Here is a 21,293-nt window from a genome sequence, read left to right as displayed (position 1 = left end):
CCTCCCCTGTACACAGTGCCCCCACCTCCCCTGTACACAGTGCCCCCACCTCCCCTGTACACAGTGCCCCCTCCTCCCCTGTACACAGTGCCCCCACCTCCCCTGTACACAGTGCCCCCACCTCCCCTGTACACAGTGCCCCCACCTCCCCTGTAGACAGTGCCCCCACTTCCCCCATGTAGATAGTGCCATATAGCCCCCCTGGTGTATTGTAAACCATGATTTGTTATAATGACTTTGGTTTGTATGTCTGCTGTCTGTCTGTGACTTGTGTCTTTTGTACTATTATGTGTATTGCTCGTCTATTATCTGCCACAGCCGGGATGAGATAATTGGATTGGCTTCGTTTGCTCATCTGCAGCTGAGCTGAGTGATGTTGGGGCCTCCTGAAGACCCCCTGTGGAGACAGGACAATGAGGACTCTTTACACATTGTGACGGAGACTCATCTGATTGTCCACTTGTAGGTGGGTGCTGTAGTAGTGGACAGTAGATACGACACCGATGTTGGGTTAACTTTTATTTCACTGTAGACAATCATAATCGGATCTCTTTCTTGGGATGAAACATTGACTTCAGATCACACAGGTCTTCATAAATGGGTGCCGGTGGCCGGGCATGCGGTAGCCACGGGCGGGAGGTTGGGACGTGGAAGTGCGCGGCTCAATGTCTGTTTCGTCTTCTCCGTGTGGACAAGTCTCTGGTGCACGACTACGGGAATTGAGCTTCCTTGTCCTCGCCCAGGGAAAACAATTCCAGTACCTGTTCTCCTCAGCGTCGTCTCCCTCGTCCTTGGAGCTGCTTCCAACGTCTGACTGCTGCATGGCTGGACCTCTGCACGGCTGGACCGATGGACACCGCACGGCTGGACCTCTGCACTGCTGGTGGCTGCTGGGCGGTCACTGCTGGTGGTTGCTGAGTTGGGGGGCCGAGTACTCACTGCGGCCTCTTCTCTGTACAAACTCGTCCTGCACAGGTTTCTCCGCTGCTTCTCTCTGCCGCCGCTCCACTCTCTCCACGGCTCCGTCCTGACCACTTCCGGTCGCGCGTCGCTTACGTCTTCCTCCCTGCTTGCGCCCTTCTCTCCACTTCCAGTCGTGCATCACTTCCCTTCCGGCGCATGCGCGAGCGCCTGACAGCCGCCGACGCCATGACGACACCCCGCTCCCGACTCCAGACAGGTAAGTCCACAAGGGTGTTGACCACCCTTACACACTACCTGTGTCACCTGATGAAGAATCTATGCCCCTCTGATAAGGGTTAACTAGAATCTCCTACCCTTGCCCCCCCCCTGCTGAGGGGTATATAAGGGCTTGACCTGGGGAGGATGAGGAGTTCTGGATGTAGACCTACATGAGAGCGGAGGCCGGCGCTCTGAGGATTTTCCTGTGGCTTATATTTCATTGGTTGCATCTTGGGTTCCACTCTACATTATTTTGTGGACTGCGTCGTGTTCCCGCGTGGCGGGCCGCCTGTTCTGCCATCATTGGATGAACCTCGTTGGAGCCGCCGTCATCACTGGCTCAGTTGATCGTATAGTCACCTAACGAAACCCATGACACCCCCCCCCACCTCGTAGATCGCACCCCCAAAACAACTAAAACTCTATACTCACCTAGGCCCCATTCCCGCGATGAACAGAGATGCTCCAAGACATCACCGCCAACAGGATCCTTTCCTAAGCCAGTGTGATCCAGTGACGTCATCACGGTGATCTGCACAGGGATCCCGTCCCTGCGCCTGATAGGCTGCAGACCGAACATGGCCCGTAGCCTAGTAAATGGCAGAGCAGGGGGGGGGGGGAAAAAAAAAAGCCACCCTGCTCTGCCATAGTGTTCAATAGTATCTGCATCCTAAGGGCGCAGATACTATTGAACGTGGCATCACGTCGCGGACTCCGTAGCAGCCACTATGGTGGTTACACCACTCACCATGGCATTATAGCCAGGATGGGCCTTCTCCACACCCCTCAGGCGGTACAATTACATCATGATGGGTTAGAGAATTAAAGAGGGTTCCACTCCCAGAGACCCCCCTATTCTCCAAGGTCCACAGGCAGATTTTTTTTTTCCGTCCCACTCAGACGAGGGCCAGATTCACACGAACGAGCGCAACAGCAGCCATGCGAACGACCCCATTGAAATACACGCATCCGCATGATAGCCATTGTTTTTTGTTTTTTTTTTTAAACATCATTTTTATTAACATTTTTCAAATTTTGTACAAATTGCGTTTCTATAAATAGCTGCCATTTAGCAAACAACTTTTTGGTTCCCGTTTCTTTCCTTCTTTCTACCTCCACTCGTTCAAGGGCTAACAATTGTTTCAAGCGAGACACGATCATTTCGATGTCCGGTGTATCAGCTTCCAGCCATTTACATAGAAGGCATCTCAAAGCCACCAACAAAATTGTGTGCACCAGGGGGGGAGGAGATCTCGTTCCTCCAGCAACCTCTACCTCTGGCGGTCGCGCCTGATGGAACAGCAGCGTTTGGGGCGTCATTGGAAGGTTTGCTTTCCAATGATCTGAAATATAGTTACGTATCATTACCCAGTACCGATTAGTATGAGCACATCCCCATACTCCGTGCCACAAATTCGTCAGGGGGGTGTTGCATTTGGGACAGCTCGTGATGCGATCGGGGAAGGACTGTGAAGGCAGAATATTGAAGCCATATATAGCCGTATGCATTAATTTGAAATAGGTTTCCCTCCAGCTCTCGTTAATGACCACCTTCCGTACCGTCTCCCATCCCCCCAATATGGTCTCTCCTATCGCCGGATCATGCGTCCACCGTTCCCAGACTTTGAACATTACCCGTTGTTGCGGGCGGACAAAATACTCCCCGAGTGCTCTATACAACCGCGCGATAGTCGCCCGAAGAGCCACTGGGCCAATGACCTCATCTAACATATGAGTGGTGGCCTCCTTATTTAAATCTCTGAGCCTCGAGGTACAGAATGACCGCACCTGGAGAACTTGTAGGAAATTAGCGCTGTCCTCTAAGGGATTGAGTTTAGCCCTGATTTCCGATCCGGTTAACCATCTCCTTTCCTCTGTATGCATAAGGTCCCCTGCATTACTAATACCTGCATTCCCCCCAAGAGGCAAATCTGTCTCTACTGTCTACTCCCGGTAAGAATTCCGGGTGTCCACACAACGGCATGTGCTTGGATAGCAGATAAGGCAAGTCAAAAATTTTACGAACCACTTTCCAGGCTAAGACTGTATCTCTCAGGACAATGGAGGTTTTGAGACAGCACGGAAGAGAGGCCACCCGACAATGCAACAAGGCCTTTAAGTTCCAGGGTGAGGCATACTCCCCCTCTAGATCTAAGTTGGAATAATGGTTCATTTCATGAAGCCAATCCACTACATGTCAAAAAAGGCACACCACATTGTATCCCCTAATATTAGGAAATTTCAGCCCCCCCTCGTGCTTGTCCCTCATGAGCTTAGTGAGTGCAATGCGAGGCCTCTTTCCCGCCCATATGAATTTTGTAAATGCCGAGTTCAGCTTGGAGACGTCCCCATGTTTCAGTAAGAGCGGGAGTGTTTGAAAGGGGTATAGCAATCTGGGGACACTGACCATCTTAATCAGGTGGCACCTCCCCAGTAGGGATATCGGTAACTGGCCCCATCTGGTGAGTTCCGCCTGCATTTTTTTTAAACAGTGGTGGATAATTCAAGCCATACAAGGTTTCAGGCGCCTTCCCTATCTTAATTCCCAGATAAGTGATACATTGTTTCACCGGGGATATCCCACATCCCAAGGATTGCCAAAAGATGCCAGGTAATGGTTTGCCCAACTCCAGCAGTTCACTTTTAGCTACATTGACTTTGTATCCCGAGCACTGCCCAAAGTCCTGCAAAAAGCGAAAGACTGCCAATAACTGTTCTTGAGGATTCGACAGAAACAGAACAACATCATCAGCGAACAAGGCTAGCTTGACCGCCAAAGACCCCACCTGGATACCTCTGAACACTGCCGACTCTTCCAGAAATCTAGCCATTGGTTCAAGTGCTAGATTAAATAAAAGTGGCGACAAGGGACATCCCTGCCTGGTCCCTTTATACAGCTGGAAGGGAGCCGACAGAAAGCCTGAAGAGTAGACACGCGCTTGGGGATTAGTATAGACCCCCTTCAGAAAGATCCGAAAGGCTCCCTGGACATTCATCTCGTCTAACACCATCCCCACTGTATGTTATCAAATGCTTTCTCTGCGTCTAGCGCTAAGAGTGCCGGCCGGGGATCGTGTCGGACTGTTTCTAGTACTGTTAACACCTTACGCAGGTTAGTCACTGCTGCCCTGCCCTTTACAAAGCCCACTTGGGATTTTCCCACCAATGTCGGTAGATACACGGCCAAACGATTGGCTAAGATTTTTGTAAGTAGTTTCTGGTCTTGGTCTATCAATGATATTGGTCAGTAGGACCCTGGGTCCAGAGGGTCCTTCCCCTTTTTGGGTAGCACCTTTATATGTGCCATTTTGGCCTCCATTGGTAGCGTACCGGTCTGTAATAAAATGTTATAATATTCCACCAAGATGGGGCTAATCTCTTCTCTGAGGGACTTAAAAAAAACTCACCCGTGAACCCATCCGGCCCAGGGGCCTTCCCGTTAGATAAGGTCAGAATGGTATCCGCTATCTCTTCCACCGTGATTTCTGCGTTCAGCAGCTTTACCTTCTCAAAAAATTCCTTTCCTTTTTGGGTGTCGACAGGCATGTCTGAGTACAGGGCCTGATAATATGTACGCAGTATAGTGTAGCCATTGTTTTAACGCTAAGTTCACACGTCATTTTACAGGCTGAAAATTACGAGGCAAATGTCACATCCGCCCCTGAAGTCACGGCACTTACTTGCGTATTTTCAAAGCAGTCTTTCCATTTTGCCTGTGCGTGTGTAGTGTATATTGAGGCGTATTTTCGGAGTGCTTTTTTTTTTTTTCACAAGTTTAAATGGGAGAAACATTCAAAAAAATAAACTCGTAAAACACGGTGGTTGTTTTCAGGTGTATTTCAAGTATGTTTTACACATCGAAGAGTAAGGCTGGGTTCACACGACCTATTTTCAGGCGTAAATGAGGCGTATTATGCCTCAATTTACGCCTGAAAATACGGCTCCAATACGTCGGCAAACATCTGCCCATTCATTTGAATGGGTTTGCCGACGTACTGTGCCGACAACCTGTAAGTTACGCGTCGTTTGACAGCTGTCAAAAGACGCGTAAAATTACAACCTCGTCAAAAGTAGTGCAGGACACTTCTTGGGACGTTTTTGGGAGCCGTTTTCTCAGACCATTGAAAACGGCACGAGTTGCTCAAAAACCGTCTGAAAATCAGGTGCTGTTTTCCATTGAAAACCGCTCCGTATTTTCAGACGTTTTTGGCTCAGCGTGTGAACATACCCTAAGAATGTGAGTGTGGACATAGCCTAAGGTCTTGTTCATACAGTGCAGGTTTCCTGCAAACTGCATGTATTTAAGCCAAAACAGAGACAGTAATTTAAACACAAAAGATATAAAAGGGAAGGTCTTAGGGGTCTCCTCTCCTGCATCCAATTCTGGTTTGGGCTTAAAAAAAAAATAAGTGAGAAATATATAATGTGCGCAAAATCTGTGCTATGCAAACAAGCACAGCATCAAGGTTAAATGGACCTGCGGTGCAACTTTAAATCCACAGCACGTCAATTTTTGCTGCATTTTTGTGGGTTTTCCCAATTGAATACAATGCGGATGCAAAACCTGTAGCAGAAAGGAAAGGGGGGGGAGGAAAGAAAAAAAAAACAAAAAAAAGTACCTAGGTCTCCCTGCAGTCCCACCTCCGGGGATGACGTTTCGGGCTGCAGCATCACCTGCAGCGTCATCTTAGGAGGCCGGACTATGTGCAGGAGGGAGGAGCTAAGAATAAATTATTTTTCTCTTGATCACTGCTTTCCGCTGCAGCAATTTGGTCCAAAAAGACCACAGCACAATATGGTGCAGTTTTACTGATTGAATACGCTGCAGATTCCAGGTCTGATACATTACTTCGTTTTTACGCAGCATATCCATGCTTGGCAACAGTCCTGGCAAATTACTGTCCCGGCAACTGCATCCTCAGGATGCTAATACAATTGAATACTATGGCAGAGCAGGAAACAATCCGCTTCCTGCTCTGCCATTCACTCTTCCTGCAGCAAAATCCCTGGCCACAGCGTTGCCAATGCCCTTGCCGGTGATTCCGCTGCAGGAGGTGCCACTGACATCACTGCCCTTATATGGACAGTGACATCAGGACTTTCTCTAGGAGTGGCATTCCCGGCTGTCAGCAACGCTTTGGCTGAGGATTCCGGTGCTCCAAGAATAGCCCATGACTTCACTGTCCTTATATGGACAGTGATGTCAGAGGCACCTCCTGCAGCAGAATCCCCAGCCAGAGCATTGCTGACACGTGGCCAGGGATTCTGCTTATAGGAGGGAGGGAGCAGTGTGTGGCACCATCCACAAAAGGGGCACTGAGTGCAGAACTATCTACACTGATTTTTACGCTGCCATTAGTGGTCAGCACATATCGCATTGAGTTAAATGGACACCAAAAAAGGTCAACGATTAAGGCTTGTTCACACAGGATGATTGGGTGCGAGTTGTTTTTTTACGGCCACACGCTGTATTAAAAAAAACAAAACGTGAAAGGCGCAAACGAGCACCGATCAACGAACGGCACTTATTACAGGCACTCATTTCACAGCCCAGGACGGGCCATGTAAGGGGAGCCCAAGCCCCAATAGTCTCCACAAAGCGATTAAGTACTGCCCCTCCCACAGAGGGGCAAGGGAGCTGCATACATCGTATTTTATTATCTGTCTTATCTAGTCCTCTAGCAGTACAATAGATGCGTCATGTAATCTTCTGTGCTGACCCTGTCCCAGTGTGTACAGCAAAGCTTAGAAAGTGAGCTGCAGATAACCCGGAAATGTCAGTTTATTACATGTTCTCCAATGGAATTATTGCCCGAGAGTCTGTGTTAAGCATCGTAGGTAGATCCTTGCCCAATACTGAATTAATAATCCCGTATACTGGTTCTAAGTGACCAAATAATGTAAAAATCTTGGACCACCATTTATGAGGTGAGAGGGGTGTTTACTTGTATGGACCACATAACGTAGGTGATAATTTGAGCCATGTAGTCAAGAGCCCCACTTATAGTTTACTAGTACCCTCAAATGTAATACCCCCTTTTAAGGGACACTTCATGGTGGATCAATTGAGCATTCACCAAAGTCCCAATGGTGGGACCCAGTCCCAATCAGATAGTGGCTGTTTGTGTGGCCACCTCTTCATTAAGATTCATGGAAGCCAAGTGTATGTCTTAGGACTGGCCAAACAGAGAAACATACAAGAAACTTCATTGCAATCATTGTTTATTGAAGCCACCGACTCCATCCAGCACCAATAGAAAGTCACTACACACCATAATCCGCATCTTCATCCAGGACAAGACCATGACGTTTTCTCCACAACTCTCATGCTCAAGTTCTGCGGCTTCATCCACTGTAGACCATCAAAATGGTCAATGACATCTTTACCAGGGTCAACTCACTTCCTAGAGAAGTTCTGGTCCTTAGTTAGTACCCAAGCCACATGGAATTTACCCTCCAAATTCCACTCATTACCACAAACTAGTCACCAATGTGAACGGCACAACCCATCCCCACTCCCCAACGATGGGTTTGAAGCCACATTGCGGTCAGTCCTGATACAGCAAGTACCCAGAGAAAGTCGAGTATTTCCAGCTGCTGCCATAAATGGCTCCTCGGTGCAGCCGTAGCCAAATCTGGTCACCCTGGTAAAGTTGCAGAACGGCGTGGTTACTGGCAGTCTCATGATCAGGAGCTCCATCGTTGGCGTAGGCAGATACCATCACCTCGTCGTTCTTCATCAGGTTCACATACAAAGGAACGTTCACGGCCAATTTCAACATGTGGAATATGAACACGTAGGTACCATTAACCGGGCACATGAAACGCCCCATCTGGAAGTCAAAGGTATCCCCCAGATTGTTGAGCAAGAGGTCAAACCCGATTGGTTGATCCAATGTGCCGGGGGCAAAATTAGAGGTTCTGGCTGCAGAGAACGCTACCCTCATCTGCTGAGGGAGAGGGTAGACGTGGACTGGCAGAAGGGTGGCAGGCTGGCCACTCATGGAAATATCAACTGCAGTCATGTTGCGGGAGTCACCCTGTCCAGAGTCTGTACTGTTGAAACTTTCCTCCATCTCTGGGTTCCCAAGTTGGGATGAATCGCTCCAACCTGCGGGTGAGAACATATTCCATTATACAGGAAAGGCTGCAGTTTCTAAACCCCAAAAAAACAAACTTATGGACACAAGAGTTCCATCTTTGACCACAAGGGGCAGTGTTTTAGTTCCATTCTTGACTATAGGGGGCAGTATCACAAGTTGAGCAGTTGGATGATCATGCCATGTAACCTCAGGATACCCTACCGAGCCTGAGAACTTAGGAGCATGTCTACCAGCTACATACAGGACTTCATAGACCCATCGAGGTAAAACCTGTACGAAGAATTGTTGGTGGTTCAGACCCTTTGCACTACTCACTTCTTGAGGTGGAGCGACCAGCTGGAGTCATGGATCCTCTCTTAAGGCAAAGGTGGGAGTTTGCATCCTAGAAAAGACAGAACATTGCATTGACCAGCCAGATCCAAATCGTATCAGCGTCATACTCACAACTAACGAATAAGTCTTGGGCTCTTCGATATGTACCCTCGAGAAAGACCATGGAGGTCAATGAAGCCATGGACAAGAGACAAGCTCAGATTAGGTAAAGTGACACTATGGGGATAGAAGCTCTACAGGCATGGGTAGGAGGGGACCAAGAAGAGTTTCTCCACCCTCTTGCCCCTCAATCTGCCGCCATCCAAACGCCAAAAAAGAAACCAGTTATTGAAGAGTCCAGGAATGGCCATTTGTGGGCAGCAAGTCATCCAAGTGCAGTAATTTGTATGTAGACCTAAAGTAATCTCCATGAAGCGTAGGATATGACCAAATAGACGAGCGGACAATTTCTACTCTACATGTACAGCAGGGTGGCTTCACACACACAGAAAAATACGGAGCAAGTCTTACCCGCGATATGTACTGGGTGACCGGATAGTCTCGCCCAGGGCAGGGTGCATGTCCATAGCCAACATTGGCTGGACCTCTATACATCTCAGGCGCTAAACAAAAAAATAAAATTGTGTTGAATACAGAAGACCGCAAAATTACGTTAACAGGACGCTGTACGCTACTAAAAATAAAAATACTACTTGCCTTTAAAGCTCGTCTGGCAGCGATAGCCATTCGTCATTACCCGGGCTCCACGACTGGTTCCTCTTACCATACCACCTCGGGTACTCATGCATTGCTGGGGAATACGAGGCACGAGGTTGGGGGTGGATGTGTAACATGGTATGTTCCCATTACTCACGGGAGGCATTCCAGAAGAATAGGGACCCCCTAAGTCAGAAAAACGCAAGGTGTTTATCTTAAAGCAGCAGGTATGATCTTGAAACTATTGATCTGGCGTCCATGCATATCTTTAGTGACTCCGGCTCAAACGCAATGTTGGAGTCTACGGTAGACTTCGTTTCCTACCGTCTTACTTCTAATGCCTCCCAAAACTGCAGCTCTGCTTGCTCAGATAGGCGGCTATAGTCAAGCAGAAGCCCACCAAGTAGTGATTGGTCAACATTACCAATAGAAAAGTAAGCAGTCATGGTCATAAAAGGGAACTCCCCTGTGAGCGCCATTCCCGTGTTACTTACAGTGCCATCCAGTATACTTAGGCGCCACTTACCCACTATGGCTTCCTGTATGAGGGAGTGTGGTTCTCCACCGTTCAGATCTAGCAAGCCGTGAGGAAGAGTCTGGGTACTTGCGGTGCTGTAGGTCTGCTGGTACTCCGGAGGATAAGGTGGATCTTTAATCTCTAGCTCTTTGCGAACATGCAGCGGAGGATTCACTTTAAAAACCTTAAGGGTGGAAAGTGACTTTTTATAGTTAATTTTTCCACAAATATAGGGGCTTTAAGACCAATGCCACCCATTACCATCACAGGTGGCGGGCAATTATACAGCTGTGCATGATACCGGTTGACTGGGATAGGTGCCACCAGATTTGCCACTACTAGGAACACTCGCTGTAAGCTACTTCAAGCATGCAAGGGGGGGGGGGGGGGGTTGGATTGGTGGTCTTCCCTAAAGAAGATCATAGCCGTATTCCATTATGGTGTCTAGAGGTCTTACTAGGGTAATTAGATACCTGGAGCCTCAAGAAACAAATACTCACAGCCTGCATGCCTTGGAAAGGAGAAGTGTGTGAGGAGACTTGAGTGCCCCGGGTGGACAAGGGGGTTCTTTCCAGTTTGAGCTGCACAAGTGGTATGTTGGTCGGAGTCTTAGGAGACTGGAGCTGCTCAGTTGGCAGAGGCACAGGAGTCTGAAACAAAATCCACACAAACCAGTACAACACCCACATGGTTAGTTTTAGGGCTTCATTGGTGGCTTAGATTTGGTGAAACTAGAATATAAGGCAGTGGTCTCCAATGGTTGAAGAGCTACAACTTCCTTCATGCTTTGACGGCCAGTGGATGTCTGCATGATGGGAGTAGTTTTGCATCATTTTTAGAGCACTATGCCCAATTTAAACGTTTATCCTATACAGTCCTAGTCGAAAAGCCAATGGAGCTCCATAAATCTGCTGTCACAGAGCAGAGTATGGACCTCAAGTAACCCATGGAGCTGGAGATTAAAAGTCTACATTTCATGACCATGGTCCACACCGATGGAGACCTGTAAAGCTGTCCAACCAAGACCACGAAGGTTTTTGATTGTGTAGCTTCACCAGAGTTGTAACTCCTGGACCAGCAAACCTTACATCACCTGCCTGCAAATAACCAAACTCACCGGGCTTCTCTCGGGAAGAACCTCAGGTAGTTGAATGTTTGGGACATGGATGGGCTCTGGGGCCAGTACCTCCACCTTACAAGCTGGCAAGACTGGAACCTACCATAGATGAAGGAAACTCATGAATCCATATCTCCATCATGCTTGGACTAGAGTTTCATGCATTACTTGGATATGTTCAGCAGAAGTGTCACTTACATTTATGGGGGAGGACACAGGCGTCGGAGGATCAACTGGAACAGGTATAATAGGACAGACTGGCTCAACTGCTGGTTCCAGGCACACTGGTGGGGCGGAAACCTGGAAATATGGCAACATTTAATAGACAGCTAGACAAATAAGACATAATGGCAATTCGTTAACTTTGTGCAAGTAAAAAAAGATCAGCTGTAAGTGGGGACAGTTGTCAGCACCTCCTGATATTGGTGGGAGAGTCCCATCTGGTATCTATGGGGTCAGTAGACCCTCATCACATCCAGTGACTCTTATAGGCATGAAGAAAATCCACTATAAGTCGAAACAGGAGACTAGCTTGGGATCAGACATGGAGACTTCTTTATATTGAGGTGCCCAGGGTTAAAGCCATACTTACCTTTTCAGTAGGCACAGTTGGCTTCTTCGGGCTTTCTATGGCGTCAGATGGCACTGCTGGAACTAGAAGAAGGAGCGGCTCATTCAATGGTGAGGACATGTTGGCAATAGACTGCCAATGATGCAACACAGAAGAGGTTTCTCATGCAGCCACCACATAACTCAACAGGATGGACAATGGCTTGAGGATTCTGGCTTTTTAGAGATGGTAAAACGGCTTTTAAGTGCAGGTTCTCTGCTTCAGTGTTACTTACCTTCAATCAGAGGTCTTGGTGAGGCCACTCTTGGAGATGGAAATTCAAAATCCAACATGGAGTCCTATAAAATGAAAAAAATAAAAATTAATTGTGTTGGTCACAGGGTTACTTCAAGCCTCCATTGCTTCTCCAGCTTTAGTAGAGTTGATCTATGGCCTCCTCTTACCTGCATGAAGTTGTACGTCCCTTTGATCTGGTCAATTAGATCCTCCAGTTTTTGTTTCCGCTGTTCCGGATCCTTCGGGAGATTTGGTGAATAGCTGAACTCCGCAGCCGGTTGAGAGGCCACACGGTGGGACTTGAGGGAAAGAAGCATAAAACTTTATAGTTCTAAAGGATCAGCATTTCAACCATGCACACCATACAGAAGACATTGTACTCCTATGGGTGAATAGTCTTACGCTTAAAGCACTGCAGGCAAAACAGATCAAGTGGTGTAGTGTGGGCCTGAGGGGGCAGTGCTTGAGAGATTATTGGACTTCCTTTGCCACGCACCACCCCCTCAGGCCCTGCACATAACATTCTGTTTTGCCTGGAGTGTTCCTGCTACGCTGCTGATGACCTAAAGCAAATAATCTCGATGTAATCCTCATGTCTACAGTCACTCCATACAGACCTGTGCATTGTTCGCAGCTGGCGACAGGAGGTTGATACAGATGGGTGCAGGAACTTCCCTCTTCTTCATGGTGATCTGCACACTTGGAACAGGTGGCATCTTCAGATCCTGAACAATAGAGTAATGTTACATGCAACCATTAGGGCTGACCCAAGGCATTACACTCGTTTCTGTAAGGGAAGCTTTCTAGGAATTACATAACTCGAGGATATCCGCAAAGCCAGAGTAAGCCTATGCGGTCAGGAGGCTCCAAGAGGGACGTCACTAAGGTCTCCACCTTCTTGTTTGTGCTTAGAAGCCACAAGCTGAAGAGATCAACTCTGAAAAACTTACCTTGAGTTGGGCGACTGCCTTTACTTCCGGCTGGGGTTTTAGACCCCGCTCACGTTTCTGGAAAGAGGATATAAACCATTAACAAAGACGCAACCAGAAGCTCCTGGTCCCAACCACGTGGCAGTTAAACTATGGCTGTCCTCCCATGAGGCAGAGGGGCCTCCAAATACCAGGCATAGATGCCTCCTCTGCACTTCCTATGGTTACATCACATTAAAAGCTTTATAATGTTGAACCCTTAAAAAGGTTTGGATACCCAGAGTGATTATAGAGGAGAAAATGGGACATCAGGAAGCTTGAAGGAATAGCAATCTTCTCCCATTATCCATAGACCACCAATGTATGAACCTTCCCTTCTAATTATACCACTTTTTTTTTTGCTGAGAAGACTGTCCTTTAAAAGGTTGTCCAATGTCATAGTTCCACATCTACTCTGACAGTTCACCCACTCCAGGTTCTAGAACATATGAAGAGATGCCAACCTAGATTATATCTACTTCAAGACACTTGATCAGGAAGCCATACCGGTTATGGCCAAGCTCAGCCAACCAGGCAGGAACCAGTATTGGGCAGGTGTAAATTACCTCCTTCGGTGGTCCCAGTTCACATTTCATTGGTTGAGGGGCTGCAGGCTGAGGTACACTTGTAGCTACCCAGGGCTTGGTCAGTGGTGTCAGCAAGGGTGGAGATTGCCACCTTTTTGGTGGCTCTTGTAGCTTCACATTAGCAGCCACCGCCCAGGGTTTTATTGCCTCTGGTTTAATGCATTTCACTTCCACTGGTTTCGGCATCACTGAAGTTTTGGAGACTTGCTCAATTTTTGTCACACAATGCCGGATGGGAAGCTAGAAGACAAATTCAATTAGTAGTGGCAGCCAAAGGTTCGATTGGAGATTATGCCAAGACAGTAGAAGGTCCCATATGGGCACATCCACCATGAAGTTATAGATGTCCCCGATTACATGGAGAACCATTCCACAAGGTGTTCCCAATACAACTCAAGCTGGCCATAGACACTTACTCCTGACCAAGCAACTTCAGGTCTTCATCGTGGGAAGGTTGACAATGGAGGATTCTGGTTAAAGCTCCCTCTACTAGCAATAAAGACCACCGATGAGGAGTCTTCGAGCACGCCCTTTTTTTTTTTTGGAATAACAGAGTTTAAAGTGCCCGAATCATCCCACGTACCCATGGCCAGCTTTAGTTGGGTGCACCTGATCCCACATCCTTAACAGTATTACCTCTCTGGAAGAAGGAAGGTCCAGTTTCACATATTCCGCAAAGGACTCTGGGAGAGGAAAAATATATATAAAAAGTCAGTACCAATCGATAAACTTGATTTTCGGCCATTCGGTGTTAACTTTTTAGTTCTGCTCCATTGGGACAGGACTATAATCAAGGATTCCAGCTAAGCAGAATTTGAGGTTGTCTGTACTCCCTCCTTTTCAGAAGCAGTTTCTCTATACATCCCCCTTGCTTTACACTGTAGATCTGCTTACTCACAAACAAGCGGCCTAGAAAAACAAGTCATGGAAAGCAGGATTCCGACAACTATTGAACTTCGGCCGAGGCAAATGAGCAAGGGAGGTGGGGGGGAGGGAGCGTGGACATCTACTTAACGGGAAGGCCTTGTCAAAGGGGTATAAGCATCCTCTAAGTAACAGACGAGACCTATGAACATCCGATTTTCACAGACCTCGTTCAGTTTTGGTCACTTTGCTGGTTTCAGTCTTCGGGGGTTCTTCAAGTTTGATTGCCGGCTTCTCAGGAGGAAGAGGAGGATCCGGGACACATTCGAAATACCCACAATCCAGAATCCTGGCCACCAGATCCTTCAGGTACTTGTCTAGAAGTTAAAGGTGATACACAAGGATGACCATACAAGACACCAGTCAATGCAGCCGGTCAGAAGTCACAACGTAGCACAACAGGGGTCCAGTCAGCCATTGGTTACTCAGCCGCTATCCTGCCATTAGACATCATGGAAAGTCTCCCTTCCTTGAGCCACCACTGGTCAGTGACTACAATTTAATGACTACTCACAATTCGTTCCAGCCACCGTCTTCTCATTGCCTTCAAGGAGGTTCCACAGGTAGATTGACAACTGATCCATCTCATCTTCAAGACTAGAAATCAAAACAGTCCCATTATTCCAATCATCCATGAGGCATCAGCGATCAAGGCAGAAAAACCCAACAAGTCCTTGAGTCTTTTGTCAAGTTCTACCCATTTCTAGGGGAAGCTGGGTGACAACCAAGATGGAACCCACCAGCTTTCCTAGAGACCTTGGAAGTATGTATGATGCCACTACTACCCCCTCCCCAAAGTATAATTGCATAGACACCTCCATTTCAGAAGTCTAGGAAAGATAATCGGATAGCTCTCATGAAGAACAGATACAAACGCTGAAGAACTTGACAGGAGCCTCAGTGCAGGATCAGTAATGTATGTACACAGTGACTCCACCAGCAGAATAGTGAGTGCAGCTCTGGAGTATAATACAGGATATAACTAAGGATCAGTACAGGATAAGTAATGTATGTACACAGTGACTCCACCGGCAGAACAGTGAGTGCAGCTCTGGAGTATAATACAGGATATAACTCAGGATCAGTACAGGATAAGTAATGTATGTACACAGTGACTCCACCAGCAGAATAGTGAGTGCAGCTCTGGAGTATAATACAGGATATAACTCAGGATCAGTACAGGATAAGTAATGTAATGTATGTACACAGTGACTCCACCAGCAGAATAGTGAGTGCAGCTCTGGAGTATAATACAGGATGTAACTCAGGATCAGTACAGGATAAGTAATGTAATGTATGTACATAGTGACTCCACCAGCAGAATAGTGAGTGCAGCTCTGGAGTATAATACAGGATGTAACTCAGGATCAGTACAGGATAAGTAATGTAATGTATGTACACAGTGACTCCACCAGCAGAATAGTGAGTGCAGCTCTGGAGTATAATACAGGATGCAACAGAGTTGAAGAAACTTTTTTTGCCATCTCACCTCATGTGTTTGAATCTCTTGTGACAGATCAGTTTGGTGAATTTTGAGAGACAGTCCAGCTCCTTGGAGGTGATGTACAAGGCGCCGTTCATTCCCTCCTTGAACTCTTTCTGTACATGATCCTGAGAGAAGGACTGTAACAAGTACTGGATCTGCAGCACCGTGCGCATGCGCTTTTTCTCCGCTTCAATCTTCTGGACGTGCTCGCGCCTGAAAGCTTTCTTCTGAGCCTTTATTAACTGGGAGGAAGATTATTATTTACATACAAAGCCGACAATAAGCCGCCAGTATCATATAGTGGCGCGGTTCTTAGACTATCAGCAGCACCAGATATACTGACACTGTAACAAACCCCCATATGTGTGATCAGGACTTGACTTTTTATCCCCTGCCTATATACCGAAATCTTACCAATATTGAGACAAACCAGGAATATTACAATTTACTGACTTACATCTTGGCTGAGAGCGTTGAATATTTTCTGAAGCTCTTTGGCAAACTCCAGATTATGAAGGACCTCCTCGTACTTCTCAACCGCCTCCTGCAAGAAAAGCAGCGTGCAATGAAGACCGCAATAATGGGAGTTGTAGTCTCACAATAGCTGGAGACCGCAGCTTTAAGAAAGCACCTTGTGCTTTAATCACTTTTTCACTGGTGACAGGAAGTGTTGTCACAGGGACACATTCCGTTCAGAACCTCATGGGCGGCCTGTAAATCTACACTGAAATGATTTTTGATATTAAAGGCTTTAATATTTTAAAAACATCTTAGATTGTGTAGATTTACAGGCTGCCTGTGAGCTTCTGAATCTGTCCCTATGACAACACTTCCTGCTGCCATGCCCTGGCAGCTAGGTGTTACTATAGGGAAGAAAGATACCAAATCAATTATACCTGTGCTAGAAAAAAATAAAGCTGTGATAACACTGAACTGCCTGAGCACAGGAATTGTTGTCATAGGGACACCAGCTAAACGGTTTTGCACACCGGAAACTTCTCTAGAACAGGAATATTTAAAGGGTATGTACAACGTTACAGCCCAAACCCATCCATTTGCCCCCAACTTCTTGCTGTTATACTGAAGGTGTGTTAGCAAGAAGTTGTGGACAGATGGAGCGTAACACATGACCAGACTACAGAGGGGTGGTCTGTAGTCTGTCACCATGGAGACTGGTCTGCTCAGGAGTTGTATACACAAAACTAGGCTAAAATACATACCTGCTGGTCCTGATTCAGCTCCTCCCCATTGCTTAGCCGCTCTCTGTAATCTTCTAGTTTTACCTGAAAACGAAGGGTAAAGAGAAAAAAAAAGTTAAAATTAAAGCTGCGCTCTGATTGGTTGTTTTCCGACCAATTGCTGATCTGCATTGGCCATTTTGGATTGAACCAATTTTTACAGATTATTGGTTCACAGCTTCTCAAAAACAAATCCCTCCGATTCCCGACAACGGGGTCGCCCGCCATAAAGTCGCTGTCATGGTAGATCGGCCTCTACCTTCTTTTTCTCAATGTTGCGGATCTTGTTTCTCAAGCTGAAGAAGCCGTTCTCTACGTACGTCTCGTACACCTGGAGCGGAGTGGCAGCAGGCGACAGCAGCGTACCGAGACCCCGATCTGACTGGTTCTTGGGGTCTCCTGCGAGGTGGCACAGCTGACCGTTACCACCAGGACTGGATGGCGAGAGCTGCACCATCGTGAGGGATTAGCCTGCGGGAAGAAAGTGCTAGGAATTAGAGGTTAAAGGTCATTTTACAGTGATACAACTACAACTCCTATCCAGAGGCGGTCAGAGCACGTTGAGAGTTGTAGTCTTGGGACACCATCCATCTTAAATCACCCACTTTTGGAACTTAAAGCTGCAGAATCTTCAGGGATTTATTTAGACTTGTGTTTTTTCTGAAATCAGACACGATAAAATTATGAATAGTCGCGCCTTGTAATTTGTCACATCTTTATTTAGTTTTGTTTTTTTTACCCAAAATGAAATTTTCTGCGGCAGAAAACCGCTGTAGATTGATTAAACACCCCCCTTGCATTTCAATGCACCATTTTTTAGATCTCTGCTTGCTTTCAGTGACTGGGAACGTTCACATCCAGGTGCTAAAGCTTATCATGACCTAATATTTCTCACAGCGGAGTGTTTGTTACAGTTCTATCCCGAGTTAGGCCTCATGCACACGACCGTGGACGTCATCAGTGATTGAGGCACGGCCGGCCGCGGACAGCCGCCCGCATTTGCAGGCCGTGCTCCCGTATAAAACTATGGGAGCATGGGCCATAAAGACCCCAAAAAATAGGACACGTCCGGGTTGTAGAAATGCTCCGCAAAAGGTAGGACATCGCCCTGTAAATATACAAATGGGTCCGTAATAACGGGCGAAATCTACAGTCAGGTGCACGGGGCCTTAGGGTTTTTACCATCCGCAAATAAGGATGCACATCCGTGGCCTGCTGCAATTGCGGACAAGAATCGGACAGGTCGTATATTTTGCGGATCTTTTCTACGGCCCGGGCGCATATCCGTAAATACACTGATAGGCGTCTGTCGCAATTAGAAAGGGTTTGCAATTTAGTCCGTAATTACCGACTTGGTCATTTTGGATGATAACTACGGCCGTGTGCATGGGGCCCAACAGCACAAGTCTCTCCTGTCCTCATGGTTTGTTACAGTGTATCAGTCTGGAGTCCAGATCACAGAGAATTGATTAGACTGGACATAACTACAACCCTCAGCTGTGCAACAAACTCTTCACATTTGCGCTAAGGTTTCGCGCCGTCAGGAGTGATGGAGACCGGAAAAGCAGCACAGATGTGAACAGAGTCTCAGCTTAAGGGCGGATTTACACGAGCGTGTGCGTTTTGCGCACACAGAAACCGCAGCGTTTTACGTGCGCAAAAGGCACTTGACAGCTGCGTGTCCTGTTCATATGGATGCGCGGCTGCGTGCTTTCCACGCAGCCGCCATCATTATGACACTCCGTTGGGATGTTTGTAAACAGAAAAGCACGTGGTGCTTTTGTTGACATTCATTCTTTTACAGCTGTTACGCGAATACGCCGAAATATAGAACCTGTTGTGAGTTTTAGCCAACGAGTGACCGCCGCCGTCCACAAGATCTCACGCAACTCCAGGTTTTCCTGTGGACTGCAGCGCGATTGTTAATGCAGTTAGGCCCCATGCACTCGACCGTAAAAAAAAAAAAAAAAAACCCGTAATTTATTTCTATGGCCGACGGACACCTTCCCGCATGTCTACAGGAGGGGGTCCGTGCCGTAGAAACCCGCCGAAAAGCATAAGACATGTCCTATTTTTTTATTTTACGGGTCGCAATTACGGGCACGGTCGTGTGCATGAAGCCGAAGGCCAAGTTCACATCTCGTTTTTACTCTACGTCTGACGTGCACATGTTGACGTGAGAAAACAGCGTAGAAACTTGCAACACAGCGCGAACGTTGATTTCTATGGTGAAGACAGACGCCTTAACGGTGTAGTTTGTGCGTTTGCGTTGTATCCTCCCCGTGTCCTGAAAAGCGTAGTCTACTGCACTTTCCAAAAAACGTATATGTTTATAATTTTCTTAAAGTCAATGGCGATGTATGGACGATGTTTGAAATATTAAACCCTACTTGATTGTAACTTTATATGGGAAATCTTAACTTTATACAGCTTGATTTTGCTTTATAAAAAAAAAAAAAAAAAACAAACACGTTTTTATAAGTAACGGACACAATCGTAGAAAAACGCATGTGACGTATACCAGAAAAAAACAAGCATATGTTACAAATACATAGGTTTTTATAACTTTAAGAGTGTATACATCGTCATACACCACAAACGTGTGCACAAAACGAGGTGTGAACCGAGCCCAACACTTCAAGAAGTTACAGCGCAGCTTAAAGGGGATGTCACAAGAATAAATGGTTTTCCCCTAATCACAGGATAAGCGAGAACATGCTGATCACAGGGACCAACCGATGGGACTCCCACCAATCACAAGAATGAGGTCCTGTTCTTACAAAATAAATGGAGCGGCACACCATTCATTCGAGGAAAGGGGGGGGGGGGGGTTCTCATGATCAGTGGGGGTCCCACCATCAGACCCCCACCGGTCAGCATGATATCACCTGTCCTGTGGTTAGGGGGAAAAAATTTACTCTTGGGAGAAACTCTTTAGGCTCAATGCACACGATGCATGTTAAGTGCGTTTTTTTCCACGCGGATTCCAGGAAATCACATGTACACGCTGCAGTATTTTTCGAGACGCAATAGCCTGTGTTGCGTTTTTTAGAACTTAAAATTCGCAAGTGGAAACATCTGCTGCGGTGTGGAAAAAAATTAAAATTCGCACCAAAACCTGCTGCCCAAAAAAAAAAGCCACACACGATTAGGTGCCGTTTTTACCTGCGGTTCTGGGGTATACTTTCCGCAGCGTGTGCACGTAGCCTTAAGGGTACATTCAGAAGTTGCGGTTGTTTTTTTTACCACAACCGCACGTCACAGAGAAGCCCTTTCCCCATGAGACGACTTCAATAGGACTGATAGATCGCATAGCGGTAATATACCGCAACATCACCTGCTACTGCTCTCAGTTATCAGCCATTGGACTATATAGACTCACAGACCAGGTGTGGAGCTGCTGGTACTACAGCGGAGCAGCGACATAGGATAAACCACCAGAGGAGCGTCAACCTTCATCTTCAAGCAATGGTTTCATTACCACACACGGCCATCCACCTTCTGACGGTATGTAGGGGTTAATTAACCCTTAAACCACAACCTTCACCAAAATATCATTAAAATCAACACCACCCACCGGTGAGACCGGCAAAAAAATAAAGTTATTACTGACCGTTTGCCGTCACCCGGGACTTTTCTCCAAGTGGTCCACACACCACCGCCCAAAACCAGAACCATGAGGCTGCAGAGTGTCCCCCATGACCCTGAATATATACACCTGTGGTGGGCGTGTCTCTAGAAGAACCATAGCCACGCCCACACAGGCACCTGCCCCCCCAATTATCTGCAGGTATGAAGGGCCTGTGATATTATACATCAGGGGGTCACCAATTATTATGACTAGGGCAACGCTGCGCCAGCTGTAAAAGCGGCAACTTCATCCCTATAGGATAAAAAGTGGTAAGCGGCCATCGCAATAAATCCGACCGGCCACCAATGTAATATTGTCGCGAATGAGATTCAATGCAGAAAATGACACGTTTCTATTTTTACGACACGTTAAGTATTTATTCAACCAATTCATTCCGTATCGATGACGTTTAGAGACGTGTGAATTTTTTAATTTGACTTCGTATTTGCCAAATTTATGAAAATAATTGGCGAAACGATACTAGTCGTATTCGGAAAAATAATTGCTGTGTTCTGATTGGTCACTGTCCATATCAGGGCTGAAGCTGGCGGATACTGTATGACCGCTGCCTACCTATTTTAGTCAATAAAAAACCTCCAATGAAAGTCACATGACTAATTTGTCACAAATGGCTCAATTATAGGCTGTCCAAACGTCTTTATAT

At 46.9% G+C, this 21,293-nt stretch overlaps 1 protein-coding gene across 1 annotated transcript; it reads right to left on the bottom strand.

Annotated features, from left to right (window-relative positions):
* Positions 1 to 7,400: 7,400 nt before the first annotated feature.
* On the bottom strand, positions 7,401 to 21,292 carry CAPRIN2 (caprin family member 2). Its single transcript, XM_075859795.1, has 22 exons — positions 21,203 to 21,292; positions 17,258 to 17,469; positions 16,981 to 17,043; positions 16,218 to 16,304; positions 15,764 to 16,002; positions 14,789 to 14,871; positions 14,442 to 14,591; positions 13,987 to 14,033; positions 13,330 to 13,590; positions 12,746 to 12,802; positions 12,413 to 12,520; positions 11,963 to 12,094; positions 11,794 to 11,857; positions 11,541 to 11,602; positions 11,147 to 11,248; positions 10,949 to 11,047; positions 10,332 to 10,481; positions 9,841 to 10,015; positions 9,315 to 9,500; positions 9,129 to 9,220; positions 8,601 to 8,667; positions 7,401 to 8,293 (listed from the first exon to the last, which is right to left on the bottom strand). Exons 2-22 carry the CDS (start codon positions 17,453 to 17,455, stop codon positions 7,731 to 7,733), a joined length of 2,985 nt encoding a protein of 994 aa, XP_075715910.1. The 5' UTR covers positions 17,456 to 17,469; positions 21,203 to 21,292; the 3' UTR covers positions 7,401 to 7,730.
* Between the last annotated feature and the right edge of the window lies 1 nt (position 21,293).

This window comes from Rhinoderma darwinii, chromosome 3 (genome assembly GCF_050947455.1).
Source record: "Rhinoderma darwinii isolate aRhiDar2 chromosome 3, aRhiDar2.hap1, whole genome shotgun sequence".
NCBI lineage: Eukaryota > Metazoa > Chordata > Amphibia > Anura > Rhinodermatidae > Rhinoderma > Rhinoderma darwinii.
The sequence above is the reverse complement of the archived record's forward strand: the minus strand, read 5'-3'. Positions and strand labels throughout refer to the sequence as shown.